General features: G+C 54.1%; 1 protein-coding gene across 1 annotated transcript; it reads left to right on the top strand.

The window, feature by feature from the left end:
- Positions 1–10,492: 10,492 nt before the first annotated feature.
- On the top strand, positions 10,493–10,903 carry BESB_031160 (uncharacterized protein; the record flags this gene model as incomplete). The annotated part of the gene is made up of 2 exons (XM_029361784.1): positions 10,493–10,567; positions 10,712–10,903. 2 exons carry the CDS (start codon positions 10,493–10,495, stop codon positions 10,901–10,903), a joined length of 267 nt encoding a protein of 88 aa, XP_029215251.1.
- Positions 10,904–18,487: the final 7,584 nt, after the last annotated feature.

Below are 18,487 nucleotides of genomic sequence, written 5' to 3'. Positions count from 1 at the left end.
CAGGGAGAAGACGAGGAAGGCGGGCGCGCACGCGGGCGAGCAGAGCGACATTGTCTGTCGACCTCAACGCCCAGCGCACCGAAGAGAAGGGACCGCGAAAAAAGGCGCACGGTGGAGGACAAAACGCCGGTTCAACCGGCACAAGAGACAGCCGCAGACGAAGGGCAATACAAGGAGGAAAGCGAGGGATTCAGAAAAAGAGAAAAAAGCCAACGGCAGGGCAGCAGAGAAGAGAGACGAATAGGGAGGCCAGCACGAGAGGATTCGGAGAGACAAGCGAACGGAACCAGGGCAGCTTCGTAGCAAGCAGAAGTCGGCGGATGCGTCAGGAGGAAAAACAGGTCCAGACAAAGCGGCATACAGCAGGCACATGCCCGTAAAAATAGGAACGGCCTTCCCCAGGCTTCAGTAGGATGCGAACGACACTGCGTAGGAAGCAGGCTTTTCGACGTTCTCGCCCCCAAGACGGCCACAGGGCGACTAGAGTCCCTCTTCTCCTGACAGGAGATGAAGCTACAGAATGCATGAGGTGATCGCAGCCTCTTTCACGTTTCTTCACCTTTTCTCGGCTAAGAAATCTCGGATGTCTCCCGCTGCGCGTCCCACTTCTTTCGCATGCAGAGACAGAAGGCCAGTCGGCCGCTACCTTTCACAAGTGAGTAGATGTGTCGAGACGCGGGGCCAACGGCGGTGAACCTGACAGCCGCTAGAGCCGAGAAACAGCGAATACACCGAGCACCATCATTTGGTTGCGTCTTCGATGCGCGAGGCCTGTTTCTCCAAAGGACATATGACTCCAGCTGCACCTTTTCCGCTCTGCCAAGGCTCGGGTCAGGTCATTCCGGCACGGGCGACACCAGACAGAGGGAGCCATGTCTGCGGCCATCGACAGTCTGGGATTTCGTTGCCTCTTTCCTACAGTTGTCTCCCAGTTTACGGGTGATATTTCTCTGCTCATATGGAGCGCGCCTACGCTTACGTTTTCAGCTTCTTTCGGAGACCTCACTCACTCTTTCCCCGGACTAATGCTTGAAGTTGATGAAGCACGCGCTACAGGAGCTGGTGCCGTCTTTTTACTATTATGCACAGATCTCCGTGGCTGCCCCTCTGCGGCATCAACCCAACTTATAGAGTAAAAACACTGGCCGTAGCGGTATAGAGGGAGCACGAATCCGACAAAATTTGTTATGCGGGTGTGGTCGCCCGGTGAACGTCGACGGCAATACACTACGAATCACGGGAAGGCTTCTTCCGCCGAGCTCAGTTCCCTGCAGAAAATGAGGAGACTGCTGTGTGTTCCTGTTCTCGCCCATGTGTTCAGGCAATTGTGGAGAGTGTGCCGATGGTTTTACGCTGGGTCCGCGCCTATCGTACAAGGAGTACACTCCTCCATAGTCCTTGCGTGTCTGCACTCGTTCTTACAAAGGACTAACACTGTGATTCGTGGCTCGGGTACCGCGCTTTCCCACTAACCCACTTGTATCGCGATGAAACACCCCCAAGCCCCAGTGTCTTCCTTCTCTTCGAGAGAGCACACTTACCACGTCTCTTCGTATCACTCCGTACTTTTTGCGCGAACTACGGACAGTGTACGCGAGAGTGGGTCCCTGACAGTGTTTCTCTCAGTGCAGCGACGTTTGCTCGCAGCAGAGGCCACCATCGCAAGAGAGTGATCGCCCACGGGGATCCGCACGGACTGCAGCGCTGTTTATGGGGCAGGATTCCCACTATGCACTACTTTCGGGTCTCCAAACACTCCGCGCTTGACTCTCCGCGCGGAGCACTGCATGCGTGGTCACAGCAACCAGAAAATGGATACTGGTTCCCTTTGCGGACACTCCTTGCAGTCGATGCGGGGACTGCTGGGGAAAGCACAGTCCATTTCCTGGTGAGAAACAAGCGAGCAATATAGCGCCCACTGATGGATTGTTGAGCATCGGTGGCGCGAAGCACCTGTGAGGCGGTGGGCCGCGCAAACAGAGTTGATAACTGCACACAGCTTGCCCGAGCAGTGCTCGCGTAGGCATTCACGCGATGCTCCTTCCTAGACCGAACCCTGGGGGACAACTTTCCTGCCGCACTGACACCATAAGGGTGCCAGGAGACGCTGGCTGAAGAAGGTCCGATTGTAGAAGTCGGTGCGGCGTCTCTCGAGCTTGAATCAGACATCAACACTCTAAAAACGCAGATGAAAGCCAAAACCGGAATAGCTATATCCTAGGCGTTTTGAATGACGGGATACCCCTTAAACGCCTGCCTTCGGCCTGTTTTCACGAGGCTTGGTTAAGCGTTGCCATAACGGCCACGAAAACAGCATCTGGATAAGAGGATCAATGTTGTCGTCGGATGGGGATCGGGTGAAATCCTCACATGTGTATCCTTGCCTTTAGGCAGCTGTGGTCTGGACCTTGCATCCTCGTAGTTATGAAGACCAGCATTCCATCTACAGCCTGCATCCTTCCGAGAATAATCTATGGAATGCTGGAACACAGACGTTAACCCGGATGTCTTCTAGACAAGTGAAAATGACCATTTGGTACAGACGCATCACGGCCAGGCCTGGATCACCATGATGCAAGATTGTTCCACGACGACATCTCAGCTTCTCTCACCAGAACTCATCAAGACCCCAGACCCCGCTATACCCTACGAGCGGCGCGTAGCTCCCGGCGTCGGCCGTCATCACGACGAGCTTGACGGGGAGAGGCAGAAACCACCTCTTGCGATTTCATGTGAAACGCCTGCGAGATAAACAATATCCACAATGGAATCTAAGATCGCTCGCTTCTTGAGGTCCGGATGCACGCTGTGTTTGTTTGCGGCTCGCTGCAATGCGCTTATCCTCTTCGCTTGCCTCTTAACCATCGAACGCATCGTAGCTTTATGAATTCGTAAGTCAAGCGCTGCACGCTGGGCGAGATCTCTCAGCGATATGGCCACCGTGAAATCACGTGGTACAGTCCGGCGTGCAGCGCGTCGTGCCGCGATATAGCGAGCGAATCGACGAGCGTGCACGAGACGCAAACGCATAATTCTACGCATAGACTTTACCAGGCGATATGAGGCTGCACGAGTACGTATTGAATGCCACTCCACCGAACGCCCCGTCAATCCAGTTGACGCTGAGTCACATTTGAAAGACATAAGAGCCACGTACAACCAACAAACCGCGATACATATGCCGACCCTTAATTTGATCGGAAGCGTGCACCGCTTGCATCTGTCCATGGTGCAGACTGTCAGCAAGTGTCTGGCTCAGCGAGCACGCCGTAAAAATCAGAGTTCTGCAAGCAGTAAACAATCACCGACGAGTGGAACGAGGAAGGGCAATATTCTCGAGCAGGGCGCGCCTAAGACATACGTCACTCCACTGCCCCCGCTGCACTGGACATGATGCGTGCAAACGCATGCCCTATTCGACAGAAAACCTCGCTGATTAAAGCGTCAGATCAGATATCTAGGCAGGCAGGTGTACAATGAGGAAGGTTGTACTGATCCATGCGTCACGTGAAACGTACAGGCTTAAAAATGGAGCAGCAACACATACTGCACAACATGGCACGAACCGTCGGCGAAAAAAATGCTTAGAACAGCAACATCTCCACTACAGCCAAGGACTGCGGTATGACCACGACGCGGTACGGGGTGTTGATATATTCTACGGGTGAGAGAAATACGCCACACTGAGCGTAACTGGGGCAAGGCGCTCAGCATAAAGGAAGGTGTAATTGAACCCTTTGGCCTGTGTACCGCATCTACAAACTTGCACCAAAGTGGTGCCGCTGCACCTGTCACTAGTGTAAAGCAAAATTCCGAAGGAGCAGTCACTGGACGTGGTAAGCAAGCGGAGACGCGCCGCCAAGACCCGGCATTTCCGCAGTCCGCCAGGAGCAGGCCGCTCCTTGATGAAAGGAGTTTGATGCTCTCCTGTCAATGGCGGGAACGCTCTGACGGTGTCATTTGGCCTCGCGACCGCTGTTATCCGGACGAGATGCATCCGGAAGGGGGGGTCCCGCGCACCAGCAGGCAGCATACGCGAGGCCGTCGGAACGGACCCATTTTCCGCTCCAGACGTCGCTAGCGGGGCAATATGCGCAACCGTAGCCTACGTGGCTGGCGGGACGATACCCTGGGAAGACTGAATTCCCAGCGGGTGTGAACCAAATGCGTCGCTGTTCAGTTGTCGCTGCAGAGCATTGACAGGTGGTCAGCACGCATTAATTCCCCCAAAGGCCGCAGGGAAACAGAGCGATGCGTAGGTAGAACGGCGAAAAACGTGATGTCTCTGAAACTGAGCCCGGTTGACGCGTGTATCGCAGCTAGGAGCTCGCGGTGCAGTGGCGCCGCTGCACCTGTCAGCAATGTAAAGCAAAACTCCACACGTTCACGCGGTCTCTGTATGCTTTCGATGCAGATCAACCTCACCTCCCGACGCCTGAAAAGAAGGCGTCACGTAGCTGATCCTTCGCTAACGCGAACACGAAAGACGGGGAGAGGCTGTACTGCAGAGGTCGACCACTCTGGCAGCACAGAATGACAAAAACTTGTGTCGGGGCTCGGATAACAAACTAGATCGAAGGGCCTTACAGCGTGAGGGAAAATCAGAACAACTCACTCCTCAGTGTTCGCGTCGAGGTCACACCAACAATAAGAACTCAATCCGAGTGTTCCCACGACGAGGCGTGAAAAAAGTCAGCGAGATACCCCTCCGAGGCTCAGCAAGGACAGGAGGGATGGACTGTCCTTGCTACCAGCAGATTTCGTGTGTCCTGGTAAGGCCGCGGTTGCAGGACACCGTGTGCCAGAACGTCAACCTTTTTTCCCCGTCTGACCTACGCACCGTTTCGTTTACCCCACGGCTGTGGAGCACTAATGCGTGCTAACAGCGTGGTAATGCTATCCCTGACGACCACCTGAGGAGGACGCTGCAGACCAGCGGTCAAACTGTCACTGTTGTGTTTCGTCCATATTAGACATAACGCACGTACAGAGAACCTATCTCGAAGACAACTACCAATTGCAGCGGTATTTAGTGTTGCATCGGAATGCGTGTGTCACTATTGCATTCAGACCTCAGCCACGACATCATATTATTCTCAGCTCCTTGTGTGTGTAAGGTCACACTTTTACACTACCAGCGCCGGGATAGGGGCTGACGTTTGCTTTTGGGAGCAATTCGTGGAGACCCCCAGCTACGGCCGTACGACTCCATCATAGACATATATGTAATGCCTTAGCTTCTGAAATTTTGTGAGGTACAGCGGCGACAGTAATATGATGATAAGACATTACCTCGGGGGCGTGTCCTCTACGTTCAGTCTAGGCCTCAAGCCTACATGCCTTTCCGGTTGTCGCATTCGGCACGCTACACAGTATAAAGCATACGGAATCCCTGCCCTAAAGTTGATTTGGCCTACGGCTGCTCGTTGGGCACCAATTGCAGTCCGAGCAGATGTTACAGGTATGTGAGTATAACGGCGCGCCTTCCACTGACAATACCCATAAACTGAGTTTCCCAAAACATTTTCAACGCTGAAGGATCGACATGCTTCGTGGGCCGCTCCCTTACCTGCATTGGCGAGCGAGTGGCACCCGAACTGAGCTATCGTGCTTTTAATTAGAAAAAAGCTGGTGCCTGCTCGAGCATATGCGCAACGCACACAGCACCGTTGCAGGCTTTGGGGACCGCCGGATGCTGCAAGTGCCGTCGACGCTCCACCCTCATACCCCATGTGATAAAGTGGCAAATCGCCCGCACTTCTGTATGGAACTCACACACAAAGAGTAGACACCTGCGATACCTTGTCTGTACAGTAGCACGCGAGAGACGTGGCGGGCCTCACGGCGCTCTACGGGAGAGACTCACACACCAGCCTTCGGATATAAGGCTGTAGAACGGCTACTTTATCGCTTTGATCTGGAGCCACGACAAAACTTCTATTCCACATCTCCACGTCTCGTTACCAGACAGTCTCTATGACATGAGGAAAAAAAGCAAGCACCACTAGGGCAAGCGCCGAAACCCCTCTGTCGTGACAAAGCGCGAGGCCAATGCATTGGTGCCTTGCGCAGCGAGGGGAAGTATTTGCGCGCAAGCTACCGACCGCAAACTCAAACGGCCCGTCCAGGTCGCCCGTTCAAGACGGTGTGTCAGTCTGCTGTGCTCCCGCGAAAGAATAAGTATTCTCTGTATGCAGTGGTGTATGCGCCGGGCAGCTGGATCAACATGTCTTCTGAAAATAAGTAAATGTCCATTCTCCTAATCATTCGAAGACGGATGTGCTGCTTGTCTTGCTTACTGAAATCGTTGAAATCTGTTCCCGTGTTGCAGGCGCAACTGCAAAAGCGACAGGGTCTCCCGCTGCAAGATCGACCGGCTTCTAGAGACTTGTTCTGTTAGCCTGTCCAGAAGGGGGCGAGCGCTGACGGCTCGAAGCTACAGGTGCGACAAGACGAGCCGCACATGCAGCACCATAAAGGAGCGCTGGTCCACATCCAGCGTCGAAATAGAGCACGAAGGTTGCACGCTCTCGGCATCTTCGTCCGAAAACTCTCACACGCAATATATAGTCCCGAATGTGTCTGTGGAACTGCGGGCAAAACCGGTTGCTACACTGCCTCCGACAGGTGTGGATCGCCAATAGCTATCGGCAAGAGCCAGAAACGATCCCCTCCAAGCTGTCACGCCTCCACGGACTACCTGGCCTGATGGATGTGTACAAACAGCATTCACCCTCGTCAATACAGGGTCAGCAGCCACTACACATCGAGAACGTACCCCACGAGTACTACCCGGCCTTTCATCCCTGAGGAACGACCTGGTTCTACAAAAAGGTGCATATTTCTTAAACACAGCCAAAGACTACTGAGACCTCCATGCTCTACTGGTGTCCGAGCCGAACATGCACTTAACAAGCTTCGTATCTTACGCCTTTGAAACAGCAATGACCGCATCCTCACACACCAACAGTCAACAAGGGGTGCGGTGTAACGCCGAGCCGGATGGGCCACTGAACCACTCATGGGGAAAAAGGAATCTCGGGAGCAAGAATTGAAGGCGAACACATTCGTGGCACCCGCCCTAGTCCGTAGCGCATGTTTGCCTCCAACTAGAGGCACATGCCATGAATCAAGGTCACGAAGATACATGCGGTCAGATGGTCAAACCCGTTGAGCTGGTCACAAACTAAACGGACGACTCTGAGAATGCGGATGTATAGCGTCCCCAGCACAAGGGGGGCTTCATGGATCAAGAGATATCGGTACGGAGCGTCAAGCCTGTCAACCTGAAGAGGCGCTCGCCCTTGGGCCTGTGAGGACTGCGGACTGTTCATGCGTTACCAACGGTTTCAACCTCTTTCCACAGTTGCAGTTCTCACGCGAGAGTCCCACTTTCATGGACCTCTGACGAACGCAGGCAACAATACCATCCATAAAGTCAAATATCCGAGGACTTGATATACTTAGCGGCCAGAATAACTGCTATTGATGGCACATGCCGCAGTAGAACTCCAGGTCGATAGATATAGTGTGGGGCCGTTAGATAGCACTCCGCTGCAAGGGCCGTAAGCCCTCGAGGAAAACCACTGCCGCCGGGAGCCACCGCCGCCGGAAGGCATGAGGCACGATGGGAGCTCAGGAAGGCACAATCACCATCATTACAGAGCTGCTCGAGGACAAGCGCGCTACCAGAAACGGAATAGGCGATGGCGTCGACCTTCTGGCGTCGACCTTCTGGCGTCGCTTTAGTTGTGTATTGGTCGCCTCAGGCGTCGTCATCTCCGTTTGCAGCAGAGGTCGCCTCAGACCTAGATAGGGGGTCAGGCGGAGATAGTCCCCAAGGACTCGCTAGAAGTCCGCAGAATCTACCCATTTCTGCAGTAGCCTTGAATGGGGCGTTGCAGACCCGTTGCAGCCCCTTTACCAGGCCGCTGGAAGCATGTAACGGACCAACTGGTGTCACGGCCGACGTGACGTGCAGGGTCAGTCGGGGGCAACGTAAAGCGCGTTGTAACGTGCCGTACACGCCTACCACTTGGCTGCGGCACGGGAAGAGTGCGTTCGTCGTGAGGATCAAGGCCGTTGTCTTAAGCGTGGTTTGACGCTCGTCGTGCCCGAACAGAGGGGCAACCGTGTGGATGCCGAAGGAACTGCGGGTTTCTCTGAAAACGTATGAGAGACCCTTCCCGACCAATAGAGAGCACACGGGGTCCTGATCGCTACAACTCGTCATGATACTGCATTTAACAGCCCCCGTGAGTGAGCCTGGGCGCGTCACGCGATTCCTATGCAGGAGACTGCCACGATCTCAGAGTCTCCACGCCACAGGTGCAGGGCGAGGCAACACGTCTAAATGGCAGTGAGGCGACACGCGCTTTCGGGCCTGCTGGCTTCCTTCTATACGCTGGAATCATCCAGCACTTTCTCCCTCGGATACAGGAACCATTCAGTGACTGCAGCCTGTCGGCCGGCGAAAGTTTTGCTTTTAGTTTGTGTCGGGCGAAGTTGTGAGTGAACTGTGGACCGGCCACAGGGTCTCTACCAAGCGGAACCGCGAACAGAAGACAACGCCATACGCACAGCAGACTGAGACGCCTATTTTGACAGGAACCACTGAGGATGTAGTGGAACCGGTTGCCGTATTCGAGGTCCTGCCGCGACAAAAGCCGCGTGCACGTCTTTGCGTCGCGATGAATCAGAATGCATAATGCCATACGGATTTTGACGCCGCTTCCGTGGAGACGGTACATGAATGGCTGTACATCCGCACTGAGACACATGAGTAAACTGATTGTTGTTCAGCAAAGACACTAAACTTTCGATGACGATATATATCTAATTCGTGTCCCTAAAACCGAAAGTTCTCAAGAGTATCCATACTGTGGATGCTTCCGAGACAGCGTCGTCCTGATTAACATCTGCGTGCTCTCGTCCTCGCTCGCCGCGGCCCAGTTTTTTGTTTCCTCTTGTCGGGATTTTCGCGGTGGACTAGCCTGCAGATATGAAGGGGAGGTTCCGCGATGGCTCAGCGCCCGCGCGGCATCTAGATAATAGAGATTTAAACCTGAATGACTCAATCGAATAATAAGCATCATTGGTATGGAATATCGTAAAGGGCGAAACGAGGTGCATTCGCATCTTTGTGTGCGAGTGTCGCTAGTTATTCCTCTACGTCGCCACCAGTTTTTATGCTGCGTTCCGTCTTGACGCTGAAGCACGCCGCGGAGGATGCGGTGGCTCCATAAATCTCCATAGTGTGACGACCCCGCTCTGCTACCGGTGCCGGAACACAGCGCTGAGAGGGCGCTCACACAGGCGCTCAGCTTTCTTCCATCCTACGCCTTCTTCGATGCTGTGAGCAGTGGCTGGCCGTCTTCGGAGCACGGAGTCGTTCTCGTGCGAGCTTCGAGGTTTTGAAAATGATGTCGCACTCGGCAACGGCTGCCTCGTCCCGAAGAAAAGAAACGGCGAGGGTGAACATGAAACCGGGTGAAATGACTAGTACTCGTCCTTTACCAACAGCCTCTCCGTCCGCACAATACACTTTTCTGATCCACTTTCCATCATGAGAGTTGCTGTCGCGCACGTGCGACGGCGGCTTCGCGAGTGCGCTGATGTTGCTGACTGTTCCGTGTCGACGGCGGCCTCCCCTGTGCGCGAATATCGCTGACTGTTCCGTGAGCAGTCACCAACATAACGCGATTTACCTAGCGAACTCAGCTAGACTTTTGTGAGAGGCACCGACGAACCACGAACTTTGATGACCACCCTAAATGGTGTGCAATCGAACCGCGAAAACAGTGATCTTTTCACAGGTCTATGTTGCATCAAAAGCTTCCACATGATTGTACCTGCTTGTGCACATCTTCTAGTGGAGGATTCCCACGTCCATGGACACCGCGAAACCGTATAGCAACGACTACTGAGCTGTCCTGCGGTGAGAGAGTCTGTGTTCCGACTGAACGTTCGAGCCTACGGTTGCTTGGTTGGCTGGCAGTCAGTTGACAGGATACGCGCGGCATCGACGATCCGCGGACCCGCCCTATCCTCACGTTGGAATGATGTCAGCTGGTATCTCCACCCAAGGTTCCAGACTAGAAAAGGCCCGGCTCTCCCCAATATGGTCTCTTGAAAAAAGTTATACGTGTCCCTGCCCCCGTCTAATGTGTGGAAGCATTAGATGCGCGTTAGCGTCTCCACTGTGGCTCGTTGTCATCAGTAGATCCTGCGGAAACTGTGAGCGGCTGCGACTGTCCCTGCATAAACGCCCCCTACCTTGTCACTACGGCAGGAAATTTAGAGTGCCTGCCTCGAAGCTGCGACGTTACGAGTTTCCACCTCAACCTACTCCTGTGCTCCAGAGACGGAGATCGATGTACAAGCTGCTCGACTTGTCAGCAATTCCCGACTGAAGAAGGGACGAACGGCTAATGCCGCGGTCCGACCTCGCAACTGCATTGGTTCAATATTTCGTGTTTTAGCCGTCAAAGCAATGAAGGTGTCTTCATTTTCCATCTTTCTCACGGCCATGACTGCTAAATGGCTTTCTCCTGCTGTTGGCCAAGCGGTAAGCCACGAAAACAGCTAGCTAACCCTTGCCCACATAGCTGCAACTGTGCTTCACACAGTCACGACTCAGGTATGTCTTCAGGAATCAGACGCGCCCGAAGCGCTTTTGTTCCGCATCTGCTGCTGGTGGTGCGCATTTTAGGCGGCAGGTGACATGATCCCGAGTGAGCATGAGACTCAGGAGCTAATCAACCTGGTCAACTCAGCGAAGGCCGGAGAGACGAATTCGGAAGAGTTTGAGCAAATTGGAAGCAGTTTCCCTTCTCATGAGTTTTTGGAACATCTCAAGGCCAACCAAGCCATGGGCGAATCTGCTCGAAGTCCTAACTTGTGATACTGCAGGCACTGGGACATGGTAGCTCCGAAGTGAGCGGTGACTCACAGGGAGCATGTGTTCTTCAGAGGTGCCTTATCTACGCACGCCGCCCCGGGGGAAGCGCTGCAGACGTGATGCATGCGGTCTGATATACGCTTTCCTTGTTTGAACCGACTGATAGCTTGTCATTCCACGTGCTTACATTTCCTCTCGTAGTCTTGACAGCAAACTACTACGGAGAGGACGGAAATGAGCTTGAAAGACTCGTTGATTCCGAGGCGGCTGACACAACTCCTGTTCAATCGGGATGGTAAAGATACCTCATATTTCTGGAGGCAAAGAGCAATTACTGATATCGTCACGCGGGAACGGCAGCCCCCTTTTGCTTCCTCATGGATGTCCCTGCTGCTCTCCATGCTAACTCTCAAGGCTGCCAATATACTCCGCCCACACACAGAGAAGAAGCAGGTGTGCCTGTGTGATTGCCCTTGCCATGAACACGGGCGGACAACCAAGGTCAAAAGAAAAAACGAGCAGCACTTCGCACACGTGCACATGACAGCAGACAATGCCATTCATCCAAGGTTTTGCACCCCTAAACTAGTGTCAGTGGCAGAGCATTGGGCATTTACAGACAGTTGTTCCTAGCAATAGGATGCATATCCGTAGGTTTTATTGTACGAATAATTCGTCCCCATGCATGTTGCACGTATGCAGCCTCATCACTCAGAACGCCCCGACTGCTTGCGTCTTCGGAAATACGCCTTTCATCATTCGTATAGCGACAATCAGCCGCTAGAATGTGCAACAGCCATGCCCCACCGAATGATTGGAATGGTATTTAGGCTCCAAACAGGATCTTAGACGCCGCAGATGCGACTCTGTACGCCATCTCGTCGGTTGCACCTCTCCTCACCATACCGCCATATTTCTTGCATTGGATTCGGCAGGCCGGACAGAACCAGAGTGACATTCATGCGCGTAACCCATAAGGCGAATAACTGAACATCGAGGAAGGTGTGTGACCACGTGAGTGGGGAGCTATCTGTTACCTTGCGCCTTCCAGCCTTGCCACGAGGTGTGAATGTTGCGTGGTGACTGCCAGGGTTTTTAGAGAGCCGGACCGGTTAAAAACCCGCTCTCGCTGTGCGCGACGTCTTTGCTTGTGTGAGCAGAACATCTCAGCACGCTGGTGATACAAGGCTACGGTTTATTCGAAAAATTGAAGAACGATGCATTGAAGATGTGTTAAGAGTTTGCCTACAACGGTCGGCGGCATGTTACCGTGCGCGGTGCATACATCGGTAGACACGCGAGGCGCGTCATATACTACTGTGTTTCACGCTCTGGGAGCTAGTACGCATCGCACATTCGAGACAAAAACAACGCACAGCCAGCATATGCGATGAGCTACGAAAAACTGTCGCCATCACATCCACATGCGCTGTTCCTGTGAGTAGCGACACCAGGTCAGCGACGAGTTTCACCTTATCCGAGCGCATGCGTGCTTCGACCGGCGAGCCACGCTTAGTGCAGTCGCTGGTCACGGAGAGACAACGAGAGCACGAGGACTGCCCGGGTACGATCCCATTATGACAGGGCCGAGACACGGGCGGGACAAAACAGCTTTTTCTGCAGAGAAAAACAAATGGCGTCAGATATGATTGTCCAGTTAGGACCGGGTGGCTAAATCAGCATCGGGGTTCATCGTCTACAGCGTACTCAGTTCTCGGGGCACTCGCCGTCACACCAGGAAGCCCTTTAGTGTGTGAGGGGCCACGGTTCACTTAGAGCGTCGTCCGTGTTACGGTTCCATGGCAGTGTAACTGCATCGTGGAGCAGGGTACTCTCGAAGCGAAGGCACCGTACCTCCGATAATCCAATCAGTTGCCTCTGGATTTAACACCATCAAGCTAGTGCTTAGTAGAGGATACATTGTCCAACCAAGACCACTATCAAACTCGGAGTTGAGGTGGAAGAGGGTGAGGGGGGGCAGGGGGGAGGAATTGTGCTTGTGGCCGTCAGCGGCAGATCCGACGTGTACACATATGCGGCCGCGTCGCTGGCATCTGAGATTCACCAACGGCACAAGCATGTCGGCGCCCGTGGCTTATGCATAAGCGCATCAGGCCAGTGCTCAAGCTTCGCAACCCGCCGGCTTGCAGTACGGATCTGGTGTGAACCTCGCGCCTCGCCTTTGAACGCTCGTTCTGCCCGTGTCGTCCGCTGCCGCGTCTATTCGGTACATAAACGCCTTCCAAACCCAATGAACGACACCCTTGCTGGTATCGTTGCAAAATGCGGGCCCACGTCCGCAGTGCAGGGGAGCATGTCTCCTTGAGGAATGCCATGGGATGCGCCACCACTCTTCGTTTCGAGAACCGAAGAGAGAGATTTCATCGCTTGCGTCGTAACCTTACGCATCACGATTTTCGTTGCGCCACCACTCTTCGTTTCGAGAACCGAAGAGAGATTTCATCGCTTGCGTCGTAACCTTACGCATCACGATTTTCGTTTTCAGGTCTTTTTGTCTCCCCCTTCGCGTTGACAATGTTCCTGAGAAGGCATCTCTATTTGTTGAGACTGATACGATTGCACATCTTATCTATGTTTTGGCTGATAATGCTAATAAGCACCGTAACAGGACACCCTTTCCGTTTGTTTTCTTGAACAGCCTCGGTGTGCTCTCATGCCCGAAGAGTCGGTCGCTGAGCCACGTGGGGACGATTGCGGTACGAATGTGTTCCGGTCTTGGAGTGTGGAATTACCCTGAGGACTTCGCCCCAGCCCACATGAGCTGAACTACTTCGGTGGTCGCCCCGCTGCTGACCAAAGTTTGTCCTGCGCCGGCGATAGAGTTCAATCGACAGTTGGCGTTCGAGAAGACGAATTTGCAGTTCATACGCAAGTGCGTGTAGCGTATACACCCTCGTTGGAACGTGCTGAGGCAACGACTGCAGATTAGTGCGCTGTCGGGAGCGCGTCGCCTGGCCGCCGCGATGGCGAAGGACAAGAAATTCGTCTAGGCCTTTAGGGCACAGAAACCTCTGAAAGGCGCATTAGCAGCTTAGTCGCATCTCAATAGGACGGTATCCGTTGTAAGACTGCCGCCGAAATCCGGTTCTCGATGCGGGTGGAGTCGGTGTGTGAGTATCAACAGCTTTGAAGGGGCTATCTACTGTGCGACCTAAAAAGCGATCCTAGCCGTGGAGAGGGCCAACGGTGAGAGGTAGTTCGGTGTGAACACCGAGGTTTCCGTTCGCCAGCGGAACGTTTGTGGCGCTGCGCAGCTGAACCTAGAGAACGCCGACAACCAAGGTGGGATCCCGTGCCCCGTTGCAGACTTCTGAACTGTACCGCCTCCCAGACATATTTTGAGGCCGACGCCTCTTCCAGGACTCAAAGTCGCCCAAGCATGGAGGCGCATCGAACATCCAGCGCCTTTTTCCGGCTGCGTCGCTGCTGGTTGGTTTGCCTTTTGTTGTTCTGCTGTGTGGACGAAGTATCCCCGGCGCGACACGTAACGGGCGGATCCCGCCTTTCCTTGTCAGACCGACTCCTCCTACAGATCGGTAGAGGGATGCAGAACTTACAATCCGCCGCAACTACCCTCCACTCTTTTCGAATACGGCACAGGCATGCTTATATGAAATATCAGCGTCGCAGGGAAAACAGACAAGCCAACGGCCGTGACTGGACGCCCGCACAACACCAGTCTGTGCTCAAGCTGCGAAGAACGGCGTCTCGGTTTGCACAACGCATCCGTGGGCTGAAGACACGTCTCGGTCTCCTGATACGGCAGCACAGCAGGCTCGTAAACGATCTCGAGCGAATGGTACGACGCAAACGCTTCCGAATGGGGGAGGCAGCAGTAGTGAGGAAAATCATCGACACCTCTAGGGAGGCCATCGGACTTGGAGGCTCTTACATCCAGACCGGAGGATTTTCACACCTGCAGTGACCGCAACAGCGACTCTTTGATTGGCCCTGACGTACTTTGTTGTTGTTTTCCGGCGTGTGAAACAGATGACGGTCGACACGTACCTGCCAGACTAGTAAGTGCGCGACGACACTTTTTGTGACCGGTTCTGATGACGTACAACTGGAATGGCGCAAGCGCATCTGGTGCGCAGAGATTTGCTGCGAGTGGATAATAATTGTACGAGCGGATATCAAGCTAAGCGAGTGGTTTTTATCAACGATCACACAAACCAGCGCCTTTGGGGCCCTCCGTGTAATGCGGGTCTCCACCCCAGACACAGACTAGGCCTAGGGCCCTATGTAGACGCCAAACGAGTGAGATTATGGACCTTATATAGACATGCAAACGGATCCACGGAACGGCAGAGCGGCCTGGTATTACAGCGTCCGATGAATGGGGCTAGGTCTCTGGTTTAGCTCACGGGCAACAGTCGCTCAGTGCCAGGATTTTCTGCTTTGACAGTGGATTCCATGGCCGCATTTTGAGCAGCATGTCCCTTTATTCAAAGGTTCAACTTACGAGGACGACAGTGAAGATAAGTGTGGAAAACTGGGGACCAATGTGGTTCGCTTCGCACTCCAACAGTGCCGGGTCGAGGACGCGCCACGCAGTGGGAGGCATCACGCTGGAAGCTGAAGGAGGCGGGGAATGTAGAACACACATCCCGGCATTGCATCGCATCACCACGCCCCCGGGTACGCCTACAAACAACAGGAGAAAATGGACAGCTAGACACGCCGACCCGCGCGATACGAACGTTGACGGAGATCTTGAATGTGATGTTGCGTTGCGCCATGAATCAACAGGCTCCTTACTCAATTTTGTCATACGCTGTCCATTCCCTCGTGCCCAGCGGCGCAGTATGGCATACGGAATTGACGAACGCGTTCCCCTCCTAAACTCTGAACTGGCGAGCGAGCATCCTGATCAACGGTTAACCCGCAACACAGCATCACCCCAACAGACCTCCTAGGGACGGTTCTGCGACGAAAACAATAGAATCTTGCGACCGCACAAAAACCTACTGGCAAGTAAGCTTCTGCAGCTACGTTTTCACTGGCGATTCCTATCGAATGGATGTCAGCCCATAGCCACAGACTGCGCCAACATTCTCAAGGGGCATTCAATCAGGCTCACTTGCCGAGCGTCTAATTTTAAAGGAGTCAAGTAAGGAACACCGAACACCTACACGCTTGCATTTCGGGCAAGCGTTAACTACATTTTGCGCGTGCTCGTCTCTCGTGCGCCGCGAGGCATGTGCCTCGCCCCCCTGCGACAAAAAACTAAGGTCGTGCGGGGACGTTGGCTGTCGTGTCTCGTTGAAGCAGCAGGTGAATCGTAGAGGGCGGGATGATCATACAAACAGCGACCCGCTAACAGCGCGAACGGAAAGCAGAATGAATAAGACTGTGAGTCGGAAATTCTACGGCACACAGGGGGAGGGACCGGAGACGCGTTACGGTTGGAAGCACAGGAAGCTACTCATTCCATGCAAGCCGACCACGGACGCGTACCTGTCGATGGCATGAAGTCGGGGCGCGGCGCCTCCTGCCATTTGTCGGGTGCGGTGCCAGCTGACTTCACTGTGGTTGCATCGAGGCTCTCTTGTGACACTCGGTCTCATGCAGGGCCCACCGGAGAGAAGGACGGATCGGCAGGACGACCGCGCGCTGTGTCGTAGGGCAACCGTCTTGCTGTTTGATTCATGCGGACTAGGAACAAAAAATAACGCAGTTCACATGAGCTGACGGATAAAAAAATGGCCCGCCTCTCAGCACAGTCAACAGAGCAGACAACACATTCATGCGAGAATCGCTGCAGCCAGGAAAGTTTTTTTCGTCAGCGAGCGAGAAGTATTCAACTCTGATTTGCGTGTACGTACATTTGCACGTGGACCAGCGATCAGTCGGTAACTACACGGCAATAGGCTCAAAGCCACAGAAGAACATGACTGCGCGGCTAGGGTGAGAAAACTCCGTCGTTACCCGTGGTAACTACAGGCTGTTGTGGTACTGCATTGATCCCAGGTGCGAACACACTCTGCCAACCTACCTTTTACTTAATGCAGTTCGCCAAATTGTGGGTACGACGAGCCAACGCCCCCGCCCCTTAGACGCAGGTGGCACACGGAGCCGAAACGTTATCCGTGGGGGGAGAGGGCTGCATTCGGCATCACGAGCTCTCGGTTACAGGCTCAACCGTGAAAGCAAACGACATTTTGTTTGACTGCTCCCGAGTGGGTTCGCACACGCTGGACGCGGTGGTCTTGTCGTACTTCCGCCGAAGGGCGCAGAGAGCTTTACACATTTCGCAGCGGTTATCCGGGGGAGCGGCGTGTCTTCTTCTCCGTTGGTCAGCACTCTCCACACAGCGGCACCACACCCGAAAGCCAACGCTCCGCCATAGAGCTCGGCGGCCTTTGCACCACAAGTGCTTCACGTCCACATCAAGCAGTGATTATCTCGATTATCGGACGCATCTGGTCGGACTACTCTGTACATGTTGAGGCGACAGAAAGCGAAAGCCGGGCTACGGGCACTCATGCCCCGGGGCGGGGCTCGCGAAACACATTGGCATTGTGCATGAACTGTGTTGTGTTGAAACCCCGGGTCCCCGAGATGTTGAGCGGTTCAATAATTAGACGAAAACGTGTTGCAGTTAACGCTTTCCAGACCTGAAGAAGGCCGCCTTGAGCAATATGACGGACGAGGTCTGTGCTGTCACCATACCCGTAAAGAATTTTGTGCCAGGGATTTCCCCTCCCTTGGGCTCCCCTCCCCCCTCCCGCTCGCGTATACGTTAGGGCCTTCTGTGAAACATGGATCCGCTAAGAAAAACGTTCTTCGAGACCAATATATGGAGCCGAGTGCCTCTCTCGCGGCCGGCCGCATCGGACTTTCCGCACTTTTTTTGTGATGTGTGTCACAGAGAGGACAGGAGACGCAATCTCATGAAAAGAGGAACCCACTTTGGTGCGGGATGCACGAACGAAAAGAACGCTTGGCAGAGTATATTGCTTCGCACTCGTTGCTGAGCAGGCCGAAGGGCGACAAAATCTTGTAATATGGAACGACGTGGAAAGTGTTTGCAAACGCAAGTCGCTGTAAATGCGATACCGCTTGTGGCACTACCGCACAGGCGCGAAAACCAGCTCGCGAGTGCCATTGCGCGCGGCGGCTCTCCCTCTTGCGGCGTTCGCTCGCAGTCGGCAGAGTCAGAATGCTCTTTTTCCCGACAGGAGGCACCGCTACGCAAATAACCCGACCTCTGCATTCCTGCCTAACACCCCACGCTCGAGTGGCCAGAACGCCCACCGAAGGAAGGTTGTGGGATCAGCGAATAGTAACCACAAAGTCCGGCGAAAAAATTCACCACGCAGCACATAGAAGCTGGTCGAGCGGTACTGACGTCGCCTGCTGGGCACCGCCCCGAATACGCGTAGGGAGTCTGTAGGAGCCCTCGGCGCTCCTTTTTGTTCAACGGATGCATAAATGGGATTCGCTACAAGGCCACTAGGGCCCTCGTCCGTGTCTGCGCGGAGACCCACACTATATGGAGGGTTCTAGAAACAGCCGGCCGGCCCGAAACCACATAGATTGCATCTGTGTGGCTAGACATGC

The sequence above is a fragment of the Besnoitia besnoiti genome, chromosome XIII (genome assembly GCF_002563875.1).
Source record: "Besnoitia besnoiti strain Bb-Ger1 chromosome XIII, whole genome shotgun sequence".
NCBI classification, from domain to species: domain Eukaryota; phylum Apicomplexa; class Conoidasida; order Eucoccidiorida; family Sarcocystidae; genus Besnoitia; species Besnoitia besnoiti.
The sequence above is the reverse complement of the archived record's forward strand: the minus strand, read 5'-3'. Positions and strand labels throughout refer to the sequence as shown.